General features: G+C 36.5%; 1 protein-coding gene across 1 annotated transcript in view; it reads left to right on the forward strand.

Annotated features, from left to right (window-relative positions):
* Positions 1–21407, forward strand: part of gna13b (guanine nucleotide binding protein (G protein), alpha 13b) — a 72003-nt gene that overhangs the window by 24355 nt on the left and 26241 nt on the right. Inside the window, exon 2 of the mRNA XM_039739295.1 lies at positions 16346–16572. Coding sequence (XP_039595229.1) covers positions 16346–16572 — 227 coding nt within the window. The remainder of the gene's footprint in view (positions 1–16345; positions 16573–21407) is intronic.

Here is a 21407-nt window from a genome sequence, read left to right on the forward strand (position 1 = left end):
TTTCTTTTTCATTAATCCTTTAACACACTACTTCTCCGCTGCGAAGCGCGGGTATTTTGTTAGTAAATAATAAAACTGCAACTTGCATTTTGTATTGCTATTTGTGGTATAGCCCTACAGAATTGTATTAGGGCCACAGTGAAGAAAAAATACGTACACAGGGAAGAAAATAAACTGTTGAGAATAAAGTCGACATGTTGAGCTTTATGCTTGACATTTCCACTTTATTCTCCTAGTTTATTTCATAATTAAAGTAGAATGTTGTAAACTAAACTTCATCCTAAAATCAATGTTTAATTTATTAGATTTTTTCAAATCCGTCAAATTAATGTAGCACATTAAATGCTTCGTTTTAAGTGTTCCCCGACCCAGTTGTTAATCACTACGCACTTCTTAAACTGACTTTCCAAAAGAAAATTCCCTTTAAAAACCAACCAAGTAACCTGAAGAAAACAAGTGAAAGGAATGTTTATTTTGTAAATAAAGTATGAATGATGAGGCATTGTTAAAAAGAAGCATTGAAGATGTTTTGGGGTAAGGTGAGAATGAAGTTTATATACACTAGTGAGGAATAAGATGAGTACAGTGCTGGAGAAATTGTGAAGCATTGGAGTAGTACTAATGTTCATTTTGAGTAAGTTACTTGCCTGAGCTGAGAGTACAAAGAATTTGGGTACTTGTGCAGAGCAATACTGGATGTGTGTGTTGATGTTTCACAGAGTGTCACACAGGCAGCAGTAGTTTCAAACTGAAGCCTTGTGGAAAATGATTAAGTTAATCATTTAAGTTTAGGAAGTACATTTTCTGGAGAAAGCAGCTGGTGTAAAGAGGAGGTGTCTACAAGATGCACAGCATATTTAGCAAAAAGTGAAACTGAAGAGGGCATTTGTCCAGAATTTTCTGCTGTTTTGCCACTATGCATTATAGTGGCAGCTAGGCCTGTAACTTAATGTGGGGTTTTATATATTGGAATTGTCTCTGTTCTTTTGAAAGGATCAGCAACTGTTTATGGTCTTGTATGTTTGATTAATGTGTGAATAATGACACACAGAGCAGCTATCATACAGCATTGCAGGGATTACAGAGCTCTAAGCCTTAATTCTTTTACTTGTAGGGATGGTGGTACATGTTAAATTATGCATTATTTTGTGTACTTTTGAAAGTAATTATTCTTCGTTGTATTGATCTTGACTTTGTGTTTATGCCATAACATTGGTTGTCAAATGTTGTGTCTCTGTTTATCTATTGCATCTCTGTAACAATGTCTTCTGTTTTTGGACTTTCCTGCTGCAAAAAAATTTTCTTCTGGGATAATAGTCTACCTAATAGTCTACTGAGAGGATGTTCCCTTCTCCTCTGCAGTTGTGGCCAATAGTTTAGAAAATGAAATAGGTATTGGTTTTCACAAAGTTTGCTGCTGTAGTGCTTTTAGATCTTTTTGTCAGATGTTTCTGTGGTATACTGAAGTATAATTTCTAGCATTTCATTAGTTTCAAAGGCTTTATTAACAATTACATTACATTTATGCAAAGAGTCGTTATTGGCAGTGTTGGCCCTTCTTTTTTAAGACCCCTGCAATTCTCCCTTGCATGCTGTAAATCAACACATGGGCCAAATCTTGACTGATGGCAGCCCATTCTTGCGTAATCAATGCTTGGAGTTTGTCAGTTTGTGGGTTTTTGTTTGTCTACCCACCTCTTGAGGATTGATCAAGTTCTCAATGGGATTAAGGTCTAGGGAGTTTCCTGGCAATGGACCCAAAATTTTTACGTTTTGTTCCCTGAGCCACTTAGTTGTTATTTTTGCTTTATGGCATGGTGCTCCATCATTCTGGAAAGACATTGTTTGTCACTGTTCTTGGATGGCTGGGAGAAATTGCTGTCGGGGGATGTTTTGGTAACATTCTTTGTTCATGCCTGTGTGCATAGGAAAAATTGTGAGTGAGCCCACTGCCTTGGCTGAGAAGCAACCTCACACATTAATGGTCTCAAGATGCTTTAAATATTGGCATGACACAGGACTGATGATAATGCTCACCTTTTCTCTTACGTACAATATTTTTTTTCTGAATGCCCCAAACAATCGGAAAGGGGATTCATCAAAGAAAATGGCTTTATCCCAGTCTGATTCATGTACCTTTTGCAGTATATCAGTCTGTCCTTGATGTTTTTCTTGGAGAGAAGTGGCTTCTTTGCTGCCCTTCTTGACACCAGGCCATCCTCCAAAAGTCTTCACCTCACTGTATGTGCAGATGCACTGAAACCTGCCTGCTGCCATTCCTGAGCAAGCTCTGCACTGGTGTTGCAATGATGCCACAGCTGAATCAACTTTAGGAGAAGTCCTGGCGCATGCTGGACTTTCTTGGTTGCCCTGAAGCCTCATTCACAACAATTGAACTTCTCTATTCTAACTCGGGCAGCATGACAGTGATCTCTAGCCATGTCCTCGTTAACACTCTCACCTGTGTTAGAGAGGATTACTGAAATGTCAGCAGGTCCTTTTGTGGCAGGGCTCAAAAGCAGTGGAAATGTTTTTTGGGATTAAGTTCATTTTCATGACAGAGGGACTTTGCAATTAATTACAATTCATCTGATCACTCTTCATTACATTCTGGAGTATGTGCAAATTGCCATTATAAAAATGGAGGCAGCAAACTTTGTGGAATTTAACTTTTGTGTCATTCTCCACTTTTTGCCAGTAATGTACTAGTGATTTCTGCAGTGGACTTAAAGGTCCAAGTGGGCATGAAGTGTCTGTCTAGAGCTAGAAGGTGAAGAAATGCAAGAGCAGTAGACTGACAAGCCAGACTTCTGGGTGTATTGGTATGTTATAACTAATAGAGGAAGAACAGAAGGCTATGGAAAGGAGGCATAGGAGGTCATAGGCATCCTGTTATCTTAACAGCATTCTCAAGGCTATGATAATGGGCAGTGAGCAGTACAGTGACAATGGTGCTGAACAGTACCTGAGCTAAGGCTGCTTCTACATCTATCCTGATGAGTTGCTTGGTACAATTTCAACTTTAGTGATACCAGCTTTTGAAAATCAGTACTGTGCATTTCTGTATCTGCTGCAGCACTTGGATATATAGTAGTTTACATATTTATGTATGTTGATTTCCCAAACTACATCATGCAGCAGTTTAAAATACCAGTTTTTGACATGTACAGAATTCTGAAGGTAACTCTTTTTCCATCTTAATACAGAGTTTAGAAGAGTGGTCAAATTTCATTAACTTGCAACATGCTGCGCAGATGCAGGTTAATGGATATATTTTCAATGTCGGCGGTTTTCTCTCTAAATACCGTGCTAACATGCAAATATTTTATACAGAGCACTAATGCTAGTTCTAATCCTTTGTTTTTGCAGGCACAGTTCTGTACAGTGTTCTTAAATCAGAGAGTGCCATTTCAATTAACTCTTAACTTTACTTCTGCTTGAGTGCAGATTCAGTTCTTGTAAACTGGACCCCCGTACAGAACTCTACTCTGCACAAATGACTTTGAAGTTCAAGAAAATGTACAATCATTAACTACGGTTAATTAAATGCCATTGTATTGTTCTCTTACGTGAATATATGTGTGTGTGTGTACAGTGGGGGAAGTAATTATTTGATCCCCTACTGAATTTGTAAGTTTGCTCACTTACAAAGAAATGAACAGTCTAATGTTTATGGTGGTTTCATTTTAATGGAGAGAGACAGAATATCAACCCAAAATCCAGGGGAAAAGATAAACAAGGTCTAAATTGATTTGCATGTCACTGAGTAAAATAAGTATTTGATCCCCTACAACACAGCCAGAATTGTGGCTCCCACAGATGTGGCACACAGATTACAATCAAATTAATTATAATTCTCATGATCTCAACTCATTGTGTATAAAGCGCACCTGTGCACAGAATCTATTTCTTCCATTCCAACCTCTCCACCACCATGGGCAAGACCAAAAAGCTGTCAAAGGATGCCTGGGACAAGATTGTAGACCTGCACAAGGCTGAAATGGGCTGTAAGACCATCAGCAGGAAGCTTCATGAGAAGGTGACAACTGTGTGTTTATTCGGAAATGGAAGAAATATAAAATAGCCCTCAATTGTCCTCGGTCTGGAGCGCCATGCAAGATCTTGCGTAATGGGGTGAGGATGGTCATGAGAAAGGTGAGAGATCAGCCCAAAACTACGTAATGGGGTGGGGATGATCATGAGAAAGGTGAGAGATCAGCCCAAAACTACGTAATGGGGTGAGGATGACCATGTGAAAGGTGAGAGATCAGCCCAAAACTACACTGGATGGGGCTTGTTAATGATCTGAAGGCAGCTGGGACCACAGTCACCAAGAACACCATTGGTAACACACTATGCCATAATAGATTGAAATCTTGCAGCACCTGCAAGGTCCCCCTGCTCAAGAATGCACATGCATAGGTCCATCTTAAGTTTGACAGTGAACATCTAAATGATTCAGAGAAGGCTTGGGAGAAAGTGATATGGTCAGATAAACCAAAATCAAGCTCTTTGGCATCGATTTGATTTACTGTATTTGGAGGAAGAGAAATGCCGAGTGTGACCCAAGAGAAATGCCGAGTGTGACCCAAGAGAAAGTAGGGTGAAAATGATGCCTTTTATTGGCTAACTAAATAGATCTATTTAGTTAGCCAATAAAAGGTGGTGTTTCATCCTACTTTCTCCTGTATCAGTCTGTGGCTAACACGGTACAACACTCTACTGCTATGAGTATGACCCAAAGAACACCATCTCCACAGTCAAGCACAGAGGTTTAAACATTATGCTTTGGGGCTGTTTTTCTGCTAAGGGTACAGGACAACTTCACCGCATTGAGAGGCCAATATACGGGCCATGTACCATAAAATCTGTCTGAGGGAAGGAGATTCTCGTCCAAGAACACTGAAGATGGGTTGTGGATGGGTCTTCCAGCATGACAATGACCCAAAACATACAGCCAAGGCATTAATGGAGTGGCTAAAGAAGAAGCACATTAAGGTTATGGAGTGGCCTAGCCAGTCTCCAGACATCAATCCTATAGAAAATCTTTGGAAGAAACTGAAGCCTGGAGTTGCCCAGCAGCAGCCAAGAAATCTAAAGGATTTAGAGAGCTTCTGTAAAGAAGAGCAGGCCAAAATCCCTTTTGAGATGTGTGTAATCCTGGTGACCAACTACAAGATACGTCTTACTGCTGTGCCTGCCAACAAGGTTTCTCCACCAAGTACTAAGTAATGTTTTGCTTGGGTATCAAATACTTATTTCTGTCAATGATATGCAAATGAATTTATAACTATTTAATTTTTTTTCTGTGTGTTTGGTTGATATTCTGTTTATCTCCATTTAAATAAAACTACCATAAAATTAGAGACCGTTCATTTCTTTGTAAGTGAGCAAACCTACAAATTCAGCAGGGCCTCAAATACGTATTGTATTATCTGTATACTGTATGTATGGATGTATGTGTATTCTTGTATTAGAAAAAAAGAATGATAATAGTGCACTTTATTGGCTCTGTGTTCATTAAGCACTTGGTGTCATCTGTCAAATGGTGTTAGATCATCCCTAATTACTATAAACACTTTAAAAGTTTCTTCTTAGAGGATTATATTAACTTAATGAGTGACAATAAAAGGGATCTGAGAGAAGCACGCAATAAAGAGATCGGTGTTGTGGTTTGTTCTTACAAATCTGCTTGGCTGCATAGTATGGCTCTGAATTCTTCAGAATCAATGTTTTCCACTAGAACTGCTATAGGTAGAAGCTCTTCAGCATTCTCCATCTATGGATATTTATATTTAGCCAAGTGCTCATATAGGTTTCTTTTTATCTTTAGGGTTTTACCTGTCAGAGTGCAATTTTCTGCAGTTTAATGCAGTCACAGTCAACAAAAGGCTGTGTGAATGCTGTATAATTTAAGATTTATTTAAAATATAGTTAATATATCCTTAGCTTAAATCACACTATAGTGCGCACTGATTACCACTGCCACTTTGCTTGAAAAGGTGAATTGTAGTAGCATAGGGAAAGGTAACCTTCAAAGACATTTTTCTGCTGGATTATCCTACTTTTCTTTGAGCATTGTTCATCTTTTTGTGTCACTGATTTTTACTTTTCATTTTGAGTTTTAAAGGCAATCGGTCCACTGCAGACATTTTATAAGAAATGAGGATTACAAGAGTCTGGAAGTATAGTAATAACCTAACTATAAATTGTTAGCGGTCAGTTCATCAAATAAAAAGGAGCAAAACTGAGTTGTGTTTAGTGAATTTGTATTGTATCCTCAGTGTGTGTATTGAATTTAACACGGGAATATGCTTCAGCCAACTTTTAGCCTTCATCTTTAAGTTTAATCAAAATTCTTCTAAAATCCATTTTAAACATAGGATACCATACGCCCAGGCTTCAACAACCACGGCTCATTTGTGCATTTCCACTAACTCCACAGCGGCCTGTGCAGGTGAATAGCATCTGCGACAGGGAGGTGACATCCTATGCTTGCAAGCTTTCTGAAACATAAACAAGGAGGGGAAATTTCAAATTCTTCTCTTTTCTTTTTCTGTTTGAAAAGTTGAACCACATAAAACAAGCCTGTGGTCTAAACTGAAATGTTGTCTGTTTTGGTTAAAGGACAAAATAAAGAGGTAATTCATTAAAGTAGATTTTCGTACCATTTGTTTAACTGCAAATGGTAACTTCTCAGATTACTTTTTCTCAGTTTTAAAGCCTAGAAAAGCCAGGAGCTGAAAGATTGTTTTTTGTGATAGGCCAATTTACTATTCACATATTGAGTCTTTTTTAGTGAAAATCGGCCAATTTAGACTGGCAGCCAATGATCGAAGCATCTCTATAAAGGTTCATGAAGGAACATGTAATACACTGGATGTGACAAAATGTTCATATGGCAGTAATGAAAAATATCTATTAAAGTAAAGCATAGCTACTTTGCAGGGATATTCTTAGATGTACAGTAAGGACAACACAGAAGGTTTCATATTTACATTAAAAGTGATAAAAGCTTTTTTGTCATCTGATAGACTGGCTTTAGTTACACTATTTTATTGGACAAAGACCTACCAGTTTTTATTTTATATGAGAACATGACTTAAACACCTCTGTGATATGTTTAAACTTTAAACAAAAAATATTGAAGATTCTCCTAAACCCTCTGACATTTCACACATAAACACCTATAAACTAAGATATAAATGTGCGTGCACAACATAAAATTTAATGTGATGATTAGTAGTTGTTATGGATTTGTTTTAAATAATTTTTCTGGTGTCACTCGCTAAAGAGTTTTTTGTGAGTTTGTGTATATTAATATATGGTCCCTTTTGCAATTATTGGCACTACTGGTGAAGAGGAGTAAAAAGTATTTGTAAAAAGATCACCTTTTGATGAATTACCTTAATCTCACACTGAAGAAAGTGAGATTCCACTAAATTGAAATAAATTTATTCTGGGGGGAGAAAAGCAATCCATCAAAAAAAAATGATTTGTAACAAAGTCACATGTGCCACAATTGTCATCCCTAGAAGATCTTATGAGCAATGTGTAACTGAAGCATTTTTCCATTTTATATATGACTTTTTTTTTTTTTAGTTGATGAAAAGGTACTGAAACTTTCAAGCAGTAACCCATGACTTTCTGTTTCACTAGGGTATAAGTATGAAGTGGCACAGAGGCAAAATTCCTTTATTCCTTCATAAATATGGTAAAGAGATCACACAATTTAAATGTGAGAAACAGCTATTTACCTGGAAATGCTCAGATGTACAGTTAGCACAGTAATTAAAGTTCAGATCAACTAGAGCTGTTACCAACATGCCTGGAAGAGGACCCAAATTTTATTTTGCCTTCATGCACAGTGAGCAGAATGGTAAGCGAGGTTTTAAAAATTCCTCGGGGATCACTGATAGAAAAAGTAACATCTTGGGGTCACCAAGTCTTAAAACTACTCCGACTATACAGAAAAGAACCACGCTGTCAAATATTTTGGTGTGTGTTTTGAGAAGAATCTGTCGTGGGGGACAGAAGGAGATGGAGAGGCAGGTGTAGAGATGCACGATATATCGGGAACTGTATTGTTATGGGCCGATGTTCATTAAAAATAACATTGAAATCGGACAGATGTGTACATTTTAACCAATACAGCCAACCAATATAATTTGGGCCTTTCAACATTGTCAGTTCACTATATAATGTTGCTGTCATTGTTTAGTGAAGCAGACATTAAGCTGCAGAAAAACATGCATGTAAGCACAGCCCCTTGCATTCACAAAGAAAAACAAAAATGTGGGGTTTTGCTTACAGGAGCAATGGTGTGGTCACATTTTTCTGAAAAAAAGGAAGACCACAGAGTTGCTACCTGCTCTTTCTTCCAAAATGAGAGAATGTGAGGAGGCTGCAGAATTAAATCTTTCAATACCACAGGTTTAATTACCCAGCACTTATTATATGCTGAAAAGTCTGGTTGATCAGAAGCACACTCTTGCTGCTTGGTGCTGAATACAACCTTCCTGCCCCTCTCACAGTGCATCAGTGGGGACTTGTGGAAAACCGTGATTACTTGAACCATTTGAGCAACTTACTAAAGACATAAGCGTGCATTCATCTACAATTGAAGATGTGATTCCGTCTGTTGAAGTGCTTAAAAGTGCTTAGCAAGTGTGGCAGGACAGATTCTGGAGTTCAGATGGTGAATATCATACTTTTGGAGGCTGTCGCATAATGCTCCAGTAGTGCATTCTCTGAGCCACTATCCTATCTACTGTCCTGGTACAAAGATCGATTCTGTGACCGAGATACCAAAAAATCAAGCACAAGAAGCACTTGAGAAACAACTGGTCGAGATGTCAGGTGGTGAAGGAGATGCAGAGAGCATTTTTAACAATAATCATACTAATTAGGAAGACCAGACATCCCGAATTAATAATAATAAAAACTGTGCATTTAAGTTAAAAAAGAAGAAAAAACAAGCCATAAACTGCAGCTTCCTAATATGCAATCGATATCTTTGTGCATTTGCTGAAAACTCGCAGTTGGCATGGCAGCTTGCTGGGACTGTGCATAACTTAAGAGTGTGGGACAAACTGCTTCTCAAACATAACTGAGAAGAAAAAAAGAACATGTTAATGGCATCACCTCACCTCTTTAGTCAGGTTTTTACAATTTGTTTGCCAGATTACCTACAAAACTGTTATTGCAGTGCTGCAGTTTGTGGGTTTTTCCATTTTAAATAGCCGAGTCGCTGTGGAAAAATATTTGAAGAATTTCATTTAGTGGGTTAACAAAAAGGAGGAACGGGTTCACCTGCGTGGTAGAATGCAGCTTCAAGTTTTGTACCTTGTGAAAGATGTCTCCTGTGTCTAAACTGTAAATGATTTTAAGACAAGATCTAATTCAGTTTTAATATAAGAATTTTATAGAATGCCCTTTATATGACCCAAATCATATGTCAAGCTTTCAATGTCACAAATTTTTATAACTGGCAGTCGTTGGTATAGGCGGTTGTCTTGTTTTTCTTTACCACATATCTGTTCAAACTATTAATAATCTTTTATTATGATATAGGTAAACCTTTGTAAATGTGTTTTTTTTTTTTGTCTTTCTTTTTTAAATTTCTTTCAGCTGACTGACTAAGCGAGCCCCCTATCTCCAGAAATAACTGCACCCTCCAGTATTGATAAAGCACTGCTGCCTGTTTCCCAACTTTGGCCAAGGCAGCACTCAAGTACATATTGGCACCTTGTACCAGTGCAGACATTAAATGCTTTTTTTTCAGCTTTGTCAAATATAGTAAATGAAAAGAGAAGCAGTCTTGCTCATGAAAAGGCAGAAATGCTTTTTTGTTAAGAAAAAACTACCATTTGTGTTTTTAAAGAAGCCATCTTAAGACCAGGGTTACTGACCTCATTGTACCTTTTATTTTAGTTTTACTTAAAGTAATATACTGTGTCTGATTATGGCACAAAGAATGTGCATTCATTTTTTAATATACCCAATGCCATGTTCTGTAATGACATGGTGTATTGATATGCTTGTTACCCAGAATGTGTACATTAAGCAGATTTTTGTACATGACCTGGAGTATTTTTTCTATTTTGACGGGCCATTTCTTGCTCTTTTTTCCCCCTCACAGAAAGTACTGTCTGCTTATATCTCTAGCAAATAAGAGCATAAAAGTCAGCAAATTAATAAAAAAAAAAAAAAAAGTTCTCTGTTTCACATGCGTCATTTCTTTGATAATGCATAATACATTTTCAGCATAACTAAAAACAATCAAACTTGAAGTAAATTTTAAAAATAAATTAGCCATCGGTTATTGGTATTGGCAAAGATGGACAAAAACATATCGGTATCACCCAGAATTTTTATTTTGGTGCATCACTAGGCAGGTGGCACAAGTCTGGGCAGGATGGAGCAGGGTGAGAAGCCAGGAATCTGCCTAAGTGTTCTAAATAATAAAAGGGGAAGTGGAAAAAAGTGCTTTGGAATCGAAGACCCCCAACCAAGATGGTTTGTAAAATAAAACTGGCACAATAGGCATAAGCTTCTTACGGAAATAAAAATAATCTATTTAAACGTATTATGTAATTTGTCTAAACGGATTGCTATTTTTTGAGCAACATCAGTCTTTTCAAAGCCAAACCACCTCCATGCGAGTGAGCATGATCCACATCTTGCAATTAAAACAAACAACATAGATTAGAAAGCTATTTTATCCCCTGGTGCATTTTGCTCACTCATTTTTAGGCATCTACTCTAGCTTAAATTGGGATATGCTGACCATGCACATCTAAGCTCTTGCTTTGCGCACATGCACAGTAGTCCATCCTGTTCGGTTACATCAGACAGTGAACACATGGACTCTCGAGGTGTAGGTTTGATTTTTTTGCAAAGTGAGTGACATACTCAATTTCAGCTTGCACGTTGTTAAAACACCAATTAAGATATCCTTGATGATACATATCACACACTCCTACTGTAGCCCTATTTATCATCATACATGCTGTTGCAATGTGTTGCACGATCATTAATTCAGCAGGATTCACTCCTACTGGCTTTTGCTTACTTTCTAATTGGTAGCCATCTGAGGTTGACTTGTTGAAACTGAGCAGTACAGCCATCACTTTAAGAAACAGCCTGGTTCATTGTTTCACACGTGGAACATTTACTACTTTCAGATACCACTTTACGTTTATATAATTGACAGTATTGTCAGTTGTAACTGGGTCATTCCATGTCCAATCAATCGGCTTTCCAAAAAAATCCCAAGCACCTTTGGTCTCAAATTCTGAAAAAAGCACCAGGTGTACCCACGTTACACCCTGTAAAATTATTTTGTTCTAAGATCAGTACTTTCCAAGATACAGCCAATTTTGTAAGGGTAGAGAGGTTGTCAAATTTGACAGTTTTATTTTTTCATCAATCTTGCAAGGCCATATCTTAAGAACTAATCCATTTAGCAGGCTACTGATACCTTTGTTGGTATGGTATGTAACAAAATCAAAATGTTTGGGCCAGGTGACACCACATGCTAAGAGCAGTCCTTCAGAAATGGGGGAGGATATTTTGTGTCTCTTGGTTTTGCCATGTTTAGGATTTCAGAAAGCATACTTCTAACTGATAACAGCCTGCTGAATTTGTTTCCACGTTTTGAAAAGCATTGTGTATTTTTAAAATTATTTTTCCTGTATCCTACACAGTCCCTTCTTTCTCAAAAAACAAGTCTTATGTGAATTTTTCATTTTTATTTTACATTCTAAGCTGGGGGTTAAGTGTACCATTTGTCATTAATGATGATCAGGAGTAAAGAAATAATCAAAGGCACATTAAGCACAACACATAAAGAGCTGCTTGATTTATCATTAAATACAACAATAGTTACATTGAAATGTTGGAATTGCAGCAGCAGGAATGTGACCCATTATTTGTTTCAGAGTGCAGAGTGGTAGGGCATCTTTGTCTTTGAGATCAAGATGGTACTGCCTCCCATTCACTGTTGTAGGTGCACTAAGCAGTGCAGTGACACACTAATGACACCCAACAAATATGTTTAGGTGGCCAATGGAAGGACTATGCAGGATAGTTTGGATGCATGAAACATATCAGGATGTCTGATTGCGCTTCACTCTCTCACTAATCACACCAATCCAACATATCCTTCAGTAGGTCAATGGTCTAATGAGATGGACACATCCAATCCATCAGCAGTGTTGTTATGAGAAGTCAGGATCTCAGCTGCTGCTTCAGTGGTGAAAATTCAGAAAGTCAATTGACTGTCTTCATCAGACACCTGGCTGACTTTGAGTTTGCCACAGTCTCTAGGGATGTAACAGTGATATTTTCAAGTACTAAGTACTCTGTCCATGGAGAATTGTGTTCTCTGTTCAGAAACATGAGACAGGATATGGTCATTTGATATGAAAAAAAGTTTTGATATTTATAAGTTACTGATTGAAAACCTAATGATTACCATTATTGACACATGGTGCAGTCACCCTATGTTTAGGAAGGGAAAAAAAACATAAAATTTACAGTACATAAGAAAAGTAAGGGTTTTTTTTTTGAGAAAGAAGTGACAATGTAGAATAAATGAAAATACTTAAATTATCTGAATGTTCTGACTTGCTGTTAGGGTACTCTAATGAAATCCAAAATGATTTTTTTGGATTTGAGAGGTCTGCTGTTCAAACCCTGATACAGTAACTTTTTTTTGTTTATTGCTTTTTCTGAAAGCCTATATAGTTATAGGGGGGGAAAAATTCAAAAGCCTGTGTTGTTTCCAAATAGTTTCTAAGGCCTAAACATAGCTAAGCCAAAAGCTCAAAATGTGTTTAATATTAAGGGGCTGCTTCAGCCATACAGGGTCATCTGGATTTTTATTTCATCACATAATGTAATAATTAATGTACCAGCTTGCAAAATCTGACTCTGCTTGGTGGTTCAGTTCTTGAGCTATGGACTTGTGAAATGTGATGGGGGGAAGAGGCCAGATAAAGTAGACTCCACATCCCCTCATTAAACTGGCTGTACCTTGGAAAGTGTTGATCTGAAAATCATAGAAAAAATTATAGGGTTTCTCCTGACTAACATGGGTACACCTGGTAATCTTTCCTGAATTAGAGTCCAAAGTTTGTGGGCCATTAGTTGATTTGACATGGAATGACCCAACTGCAAATAGATATGTGCTAGAAGCAACATGTTTGGGACTGTCTTTCCTTTAACTCTTTCATTTATAACACAGCATCCTCTCAGTTATTGTCAAAACTTTTGTTGTGAAATATGTCCACCCGTTTAAGTGCAACATCCTTACCCCAGAGCATTTTGGTAACATTTTTCTCCTGTTTCCTTATACAGTTTTACAGTGCAATCTGTAATTGTTCCATGATTTGCACACTGTATCTTGGCTTGGGATAAGCTTTTGAAGTCCATCCACTTCTACAATGCTGACTTGGCACTTCTCTTTGCATATGAAACTAACCAGCTTCTCAATAGTGGTGCTTTGCCTCCTCTTTGTGAGGGGAAAAATTCCGTCAAGCAAAGCTGTTTTAATTGGGGTTCTTAGACAGACTTTAATGCCCTTAACTGTTCAGGATGCAATCTTAGTTAGTACATCCTTAAATTACCTTTCATTAAATGGTATTAAAACAGTTTTGCAAATTCATCGTTCCATGGAATCTTTCCATTAATAGAACAGAATCCATACAGCTGGCTGCTTCTTCTTTTGGCCGCTCCTGTTAGTGGTTGCCACAGCAGATCATCTTTTTTCATATCCTCCTGTCCTCTGCATCTTGTTCTGTTACACCCATCACCTGCATGTCCCCTCTCATCACATCCATAAATCTTCTCTCAGGCCTTCCTCTTTACCTCTTCCCTGGCAGCTCAATCCTTAGCATCCTTCTCCCAATAGATAGATAGATAATATACTCAACATCTCTAATCTGCAAATGTCCAAACCACCGCAATCTTTCCTCTCTGAGTGTCTCCCCACCGGCCAACTTCTGCTGACCCTCTAATGTACTCATTTCTAATCCTGTCCATCTTTGTTATACGCAGTACAAATCTTAGCATCTTTAACTCTGCTCACTCCAGCTCTGTCTCCTGCTTTCTGGTCAGTGCCACCATCTCCAAACCATATAACCATAGCTGTTCTCACCACCGTCCTATAGACCTTCCCGTTCACTCTTGCTGATATCCGCCTGTCAGATTACTCCTGACACTCCTCTCCACCCATTCCACCCTGCCAGCACTCTTTTTCACCTTTCTTCCACAATCCCCATTACTCTGTACTGTTGATGCCAAGTACAGTGATCCCTCGCTATATCACGCTTCGACTTTCGCGGCTTCACTCCATCGCGGATTTTAAATGTAAGCATATCTAAATATATATCACAGATTTTTCGCTGGTCCGCGGATTTCTGCGGACAATGGGTCTTTCAATTTATGTTACATGCTTCCTCAGTTTGTTTGCCCAGTTGATTTCATACAAGGGCCGCTATTGGCGGATGGCTGAGAAGCTACCCAATCAGAGCACATATTACATATTAAAGTCCTCAATGATATACGATATACTTCCCACACACTGCTTCGCACACTTAAAAGGTCTAACAGCCCGTATTGATTTTTCATTGTTTGCTTTTCTCGGTCTCTCTCACTCTACAGGCAGATACTTATCCGTCATGTAATACCATCAGGGAGGCGTATGATTGGCCCCATTATCTGCTCCTGACGGAGGGGGTGTGAGCAGAAGGGCTGTTTGCTTAGACGATACAATGCTGAAAGGCTACCTTCACATTGAACCCTTCATTACGCCACTTTATCACGGTGCTTGCATACTTAAAAGCGCAACAGCCCTATTGATTTTTGATTGTTTACTTTACTCTCTCTTTCTGAGATTCTCCGCTCCTGATGCGCACCTTGAAGAGGAAGATATGTTTGCATTCTTTTAATTGTGAGAAAGAACTGTCATCTCTGTCTTGTCATGGAGCATAGTTTAAACTTTTGACTAAAGGGTGTTATTTCATGTCTAGAGGGCTCTAAAAATGTTAAACGTATTTAGAAGGTCGTAAATAGGTTTTCAATGCTCTAACTGCGAAAATATTAGATTTATAAATAAAGAATCCTACTTCTTGGAAATTCATTTATCTGTCTGGAGCGGATCAACCGCTATAAACAAGGTTTTACTGTATAACTGTGCGGAGAATATTTATAAACAGTGTGGGAGAGTTTCTAAGAGCTTAAAATATATAAAAATAACCATACAAACATATGGTTTCTACTTTGCGGATTTTCACCTATCGCGGGGGGTTCTGGAATGCAACCCCCGCGATCGAGGAGGAAATACTGTATTTAAACTTCGCCAACTCTACTCAACAAACATTAAATTTGTAGCCCGATTCGATCTTGTATTTTGTAAGCTGAAACATTAGTTTACTTCAGTGCCCTTGCAAGTAATAATTGGTGGCAACTTGTAAGTGCGTTTAGTGGATAGTTTTTATTTGTTCTGTCTGAAGAAATACTGTGGCTCTAACTTTAGTCCTGAGAAAACCCACTAGCATGAATTTGTAAAGTTAATCAGCTTCACAACACTAAAAGATTTACAGTTGAACAGCCAAGTAGATATAGTGGATCTCTTGAAGTATTGTTTTGTACTGTGCTATATTTCCAGATTGCTTCAGCATCAGTTGTATTGACCTAGTGCTGTTGAACACCATAGTGTTTTTTTTAAATGGGAAATTAACAATTTTCTCAGATTTTGCAGTCAAATAGTCCCACACTGAAGAGGATTTTACCTGGTATTCAGAGTAACCTTATTCTGCTGAATGTTGTTGTGCAGACTCAAAACAGTACAGAATGTTGTAGCATGCCGATGTGCAGTGTGGAGGAAGGTGGGGATTATTAGTAGTTTAAGATATTACTATTAATATGACTAAAATGTTTAGTCGATTACATTGATTAATTGTAGCAGCTCTTACTGGCATTTACAATAAACCTAGTATATAAGGGTGTATCAATTGCACTTGTGCATGTGGCACCTGAAGTTTGTGATCTGCAATGTTATAAAAAGGTTCTAAATAAAGTTGGATTTCATTAATGCATGCTAGATTCACTAACATCATTTTCAGTATTTCAGCTTGTGTCAATGATATGTTTCTCCTTTAGGCTTTTCATAGTAGTAAAAAGGAGTGAAAGGGCAAGCATAATTATGGACAGAAGCATGAAAATGAAGAAAAACAAATTGAATAGTTCCTATGTGCGGGTGTGTATTTTACCTTTGGTGTTTTGATGTCTTTAGCTTTATATAATGTGTGTGCTTTTTGTTTTTTCCTCTTAATTAAAGGGATACGAGTGTTGGTTGATGCCAGAGAAAAGCTTCATATTCCTTGGGGTGACTCTGCTAATCAAGTTCATGGAAGAAAGATGATGGAATTTGACACCAGGTCCCCAATGATGATTCAGGGATTGGTAGAAACCAAGGTATTCACAGAACATCTACCAGCTATTAGGGCTCTTTGGGCGGACAGCGGAGTTCAACATGCATATGACAGACGGAGAGAATTTCAGCTGGTAAGGTTGAATACTGTTGATTTTTTGACTGTCTTGTGTTAAAAATATTTGTATACATTATAGCACATTTGCTCATTAATGATTGAGTACAATCAAGGTGTAAACTTTAATAGCACTATACTGTTAATAAAATTGTCTCTTAAGAGAAGTACAGTGATTGGCCAGGTATTCTGTCACATTTAATTATGTAAACACTATACCATACCATTTTTATTTGTTGAGCGCTTAAAAACACAGCAATACAACATACATGTTCAAGATGTATAGGTTTCAGTTATTTTAACGAACATCTACACTTAGGCCAGCTGATGTGCTCAAAAGTAGGGTCATACATTCAATAGTGCAAGAGTGAATTGAACCCGTGTTAGATGTTAATCAAAACTATCCTTTTTGTCCTTGTTTCGACTTTAACTCACCATCCAGTGAATATGTATTTTTACTAGCTTTTTGCATTATAAGTAGTGATCACCTGTAAAGGACATTGTAATGTGCTTTGTTTTGTCAGTTTTATCTTTTTTGCTTTTTTTGTTACAAAATAGGTTCCAATAGATTGAGAAAGAAAATAGTTTAAATAAAAAAAATTAAAAAAAAAAAAAAATGCCAAATTGTCAGTTTGTGTTTAACTGTCATCTTCTTGGGATACAGTGTTTTAATAGGCATGTTATTTATGAGTTCAAACTTAATTAAATGCACAGACCAATGAGAGTCATTGAACATCACTGATCTTCACTGCCGTCTATAGCAAGAGAGACAGTCAATTTTATGAGAGTGACAAAAGTGTACAGAATCCCCCCTTCAAAATGCATTTGAATTTTATTTTTGTCGGAGGATCCTGCTATAGGGAGCTGTATGAAATAGGGTATGAGAAGATGAGCTGTTAATTATTACTGTTGCCTTTGGCAAAGCAAGCAAAATTGGTAAATGTCCGCTCAATCTGTTTCACCTTCCTGCTTGAACTCTTGAAAATGAAGAGATCTATACAATTTATGAATGAAGTTCAAAGTCTACTTTAAATAACTTCTGTGTTCTACGTTGTGGTTGAAATATGGTAATGGACTGTTTTTCACCAAATAACCTACTTATGCTTACTGTAGTAAACCAATTTATGCATGACAAGGACAATAGAAGATTGATATATCCAAGTGTAGATAGGGGTGGTGTGTATTATATATATATATATGTGTATTATATATATATATATATATATATATATATATATATATATATATATATATATATATATATATATATATATATATATATATATATATATATATATATGTATTATATATATATATATATATATATATATATATATATATATATATATATATGTGTGTATTATATATATATATATATATGTATTATATATATATATATATATATATATATATATATATATATAAGAGAGAGATAATGTATGTACAGTACTTTGCAGCATGATATTAAACCTAAGTAGGCTGCAGGTGGAAGCTCCTGTCGCACCCTACGCAACTGTGTTTGATCTTGTCCCGGAAAAGATCCCAGTTGCCCCACAGGAATAAGACTTTCCGAGATTAAGGGCGTAAAGCTTATGAAACTATTTCTGAACAAAGGCAGAACCATCACAACAGTTGTGTGGAGCTTCCACCTATAGCTAAAGTCACTTCAGTACACATGTATTTTGTGAGCATGCCCTTGTCGATCAAATAGAGGAAGCTCTGCAGTTTACTTGTGACTTTATGCTCTAGGAAGATGCGTAAATAAATCAAGGTAAATAACATTCAGTCTGGCTTTTATATAAGTAACATATACATGGTTTTCATATAAATACCATCACAAAACATAATCACAAACAGGACTTTGCACAATACTTTGGTGAGCTCTGTAAGCTGTGCTGTTTCATTTAAGGGACGACAGGTGTGTGGGCAGTCTGACTGACAGGATGACGCCCGACCTGTTGCTGCATCCAGACGGTGCCATCTTTGGCCTTTACACCTGGGCTTTGGTAATTCTAGTGTTAAGTAGAGAGTGTAACAAAGGAACGAATAATTTTCAAATTGTGAACAATGCAAATAGTCTATGGCAGTGAATAATAGTCTTTACTTTCACTTTTGGTTTTTTAGTTTAATAACAGTTGCATCAAACGCGTGAGCTCACAGAATTAATGCTGCAAGTCATTATCCTTTGAGAACATAACATAGCACCCCATCAATTATCATTTGTTTGTGAACAGCAGATTTATCATTGTTTTCCTGCTTTGAGATGCTGCTTATAAGCTACTTTCTGAAACAGTTATAATTCCAGTAGCATGAAGATGCTTATTTGGTTTAAAGTAATCTTACCAATAATATGGCATAGCTAGGTGATTTTAAAAAGCAGTGATAGTTTTATTTACTAAGGCTAATGGACAATAGCATCAGTATTCAACCAGAATTTATTTTAAATAGTTTAATTTGCTGTAAACACACAGTTATGGACACATCCTCATTAGCTGAAATCCCTGTCTGATATGAATTTAGTTATAAACATTTTACTGCAATTTTGACTTCTCATGTGGCACCTCTGAAATGGATTCTTCCGTAACAGTTAATTTGCTTTTAATAAACTAGTTTCATCAAACTTCAAAAAAGCAAGTTGTACCCTAGCTGTGCTATATATATATATATATATATATATATATATATATATATATATATATATATATATATATATATATATATATATATATATATATATATATATATATATATATATATATATATATTATATAAATAATGTGTGTGTGTGTATGTAATATGAAAATGGAGGAATTGTTTGCTTATAGTGCTGGCTGCTTTCCTCCTGAATTTGTTATTGGCAATTTCCATTTGTCCTTTGCTCAGGCTGGTACATTTTTCATGGCCTAAGCAAATCTGAAACATGATTTGTTTTTTAATTTATAAAGTTGTCAAGTGATACTTGTCTGCTTTTGTTTTAAGGTAAATTGTGCTAATGTCCTAAGTATCTTCAATGTTTGTTTTGGTGCCAGTATGAAAGACTTCTGTTGCTGCTCCCTTTTTTGAGGTCTCAGTATACAGTTTATTAAAGTTCCGGCCCTGTTATTCCAAAGACCGGCATGTCTTTTGCAAACCAGAAATCATGGAGCATATTCTTATTACAAAGTAAAATAAATTTTTAGAATAACTAAATTCTCTAGCATACTAATGTTTTGGGGTTTTTTTTTTGTGTGCATTTTTTATTCTTCAAAAAGGATGAAACTGCTTTATAATGGAACTAGCAAAATACCCGTGCTTCACAGCGGAGAAGTAGTGTGTTAAAGAAGCAATGAAAAAGAAAAGGAAACATTTTGAAAATAACGTAACATGATTATCAATGTAATTGTTTTGTCACTGTTGTGAGTGACGAGTGTTGCTGTCATATATATATATATATATATATATATATATATATAAATATATATATATATATATATATATATATATATATATATATATATATATATATATATATATATATATATATATATATATATATATATATACACACACATACACATACATATACACACACATACACATACATATACACACACATACACATACATATACACACACATACATGCACACACACATACATGCACACACACATACATACACACACATACATACACACATACATACATATATATATATATATATACACATATATATACATATATATATATACATATATATATATATACACACACAGCTATTTCAGTTATCAGTGCAATACGCTGCTTGTTAAAACGGATGACTCCCGCTCTTACGTGCAAGTCTGCGTGGATATTATGAACTATCGTATTTGTTCAAGTTCTATTTAAATTTTAAATAGAAGGAATTTTTATTTAGTCGACAGAAATATCTTTGGTAGGAATGGTAAAACAGACAGGAATATTATTCGTGAATAAATCAACTCAAACCTTAAACAACTTATAATATTTTGCTCTCCATAAAAATATATCCTGTCTAAATTATACAAGTTAGAAATAAAGTAAGCGTTAAAAGAACAAACATTCAAATTTCTTTACTCTTATGTAATTTTATATAAAAATAAACTTAGATTTTAAATATCCCAAAAGATTTTGCTCTCCATAAAAATATATCCTGTCAAAATTATACAAATTCAAATATGAACATGCTGCATAACAAAACCTGGAAATATAAATAAAATGTGTTCCTTTCAGCAATAACAAATCAAATCATTCAGTTGTCTTTGCTCATATGTCATTTTAGAGCTGGACGCCTGGCATCTTTTTGGCCACAGGTTCGTTTCTGTTTGGTGTGAGGTTCTGTGTTGTGGAGATTCTCAGGATGGATTGCAGGTGCTCATCAGTGAGGCGACTCCTGTGTGCTGTTTTGTTAGTCTTTATCACTGAGAAGAGCTTCTCACACAGATATGTGCTACCAAACATGCACAAGGTTCGAGCCGCATGTAGACGGACTTTTTGTTCTTCAAAGTCACCAAAGCGCCGTGCAAACTCAGTGCGCAGTGCGCTCAGTTTATCAGCAAAGTGCGGATTTGGGAACACCGTAGTGACGACTTGGTTTAACATTACTTGGCAACAGGGAAAGTGGGGCAAGGTGAACTGGTGCATTTGTGTCTCCCATAAAAGCAGCTTCACTTGAAATCACTTTGTGATTGTGCACGGGTTAAAACGTCCGCTGAAGTGTCAGATTCTTATTTAATTATGCTGCTTTCTGTATCTTCTGCATTGCATTCAGGTTACCCTGATGTTTTGTCTCATAGTGCCGCCTTAGATTAAATTCTGTAATTACAGCCACATTAGCTCCACAAATGAGACACACGGGCTC

The sequence above is a fragment of the Polypterus senegalus genome, chromosome 17, assembly GCF_016835505.1.
Source record: "Polypterus senegalus isolate Bchr_013 chromosome 17, ASM1683550v1, whole genome shotgun sequence".
Taxonomy (NCBI): Eukaryota; Metazoa; Chordata; class Cladistia; order Polypteriformes; family Polypteridae; genus Polypterus; species Polypterus senegalus.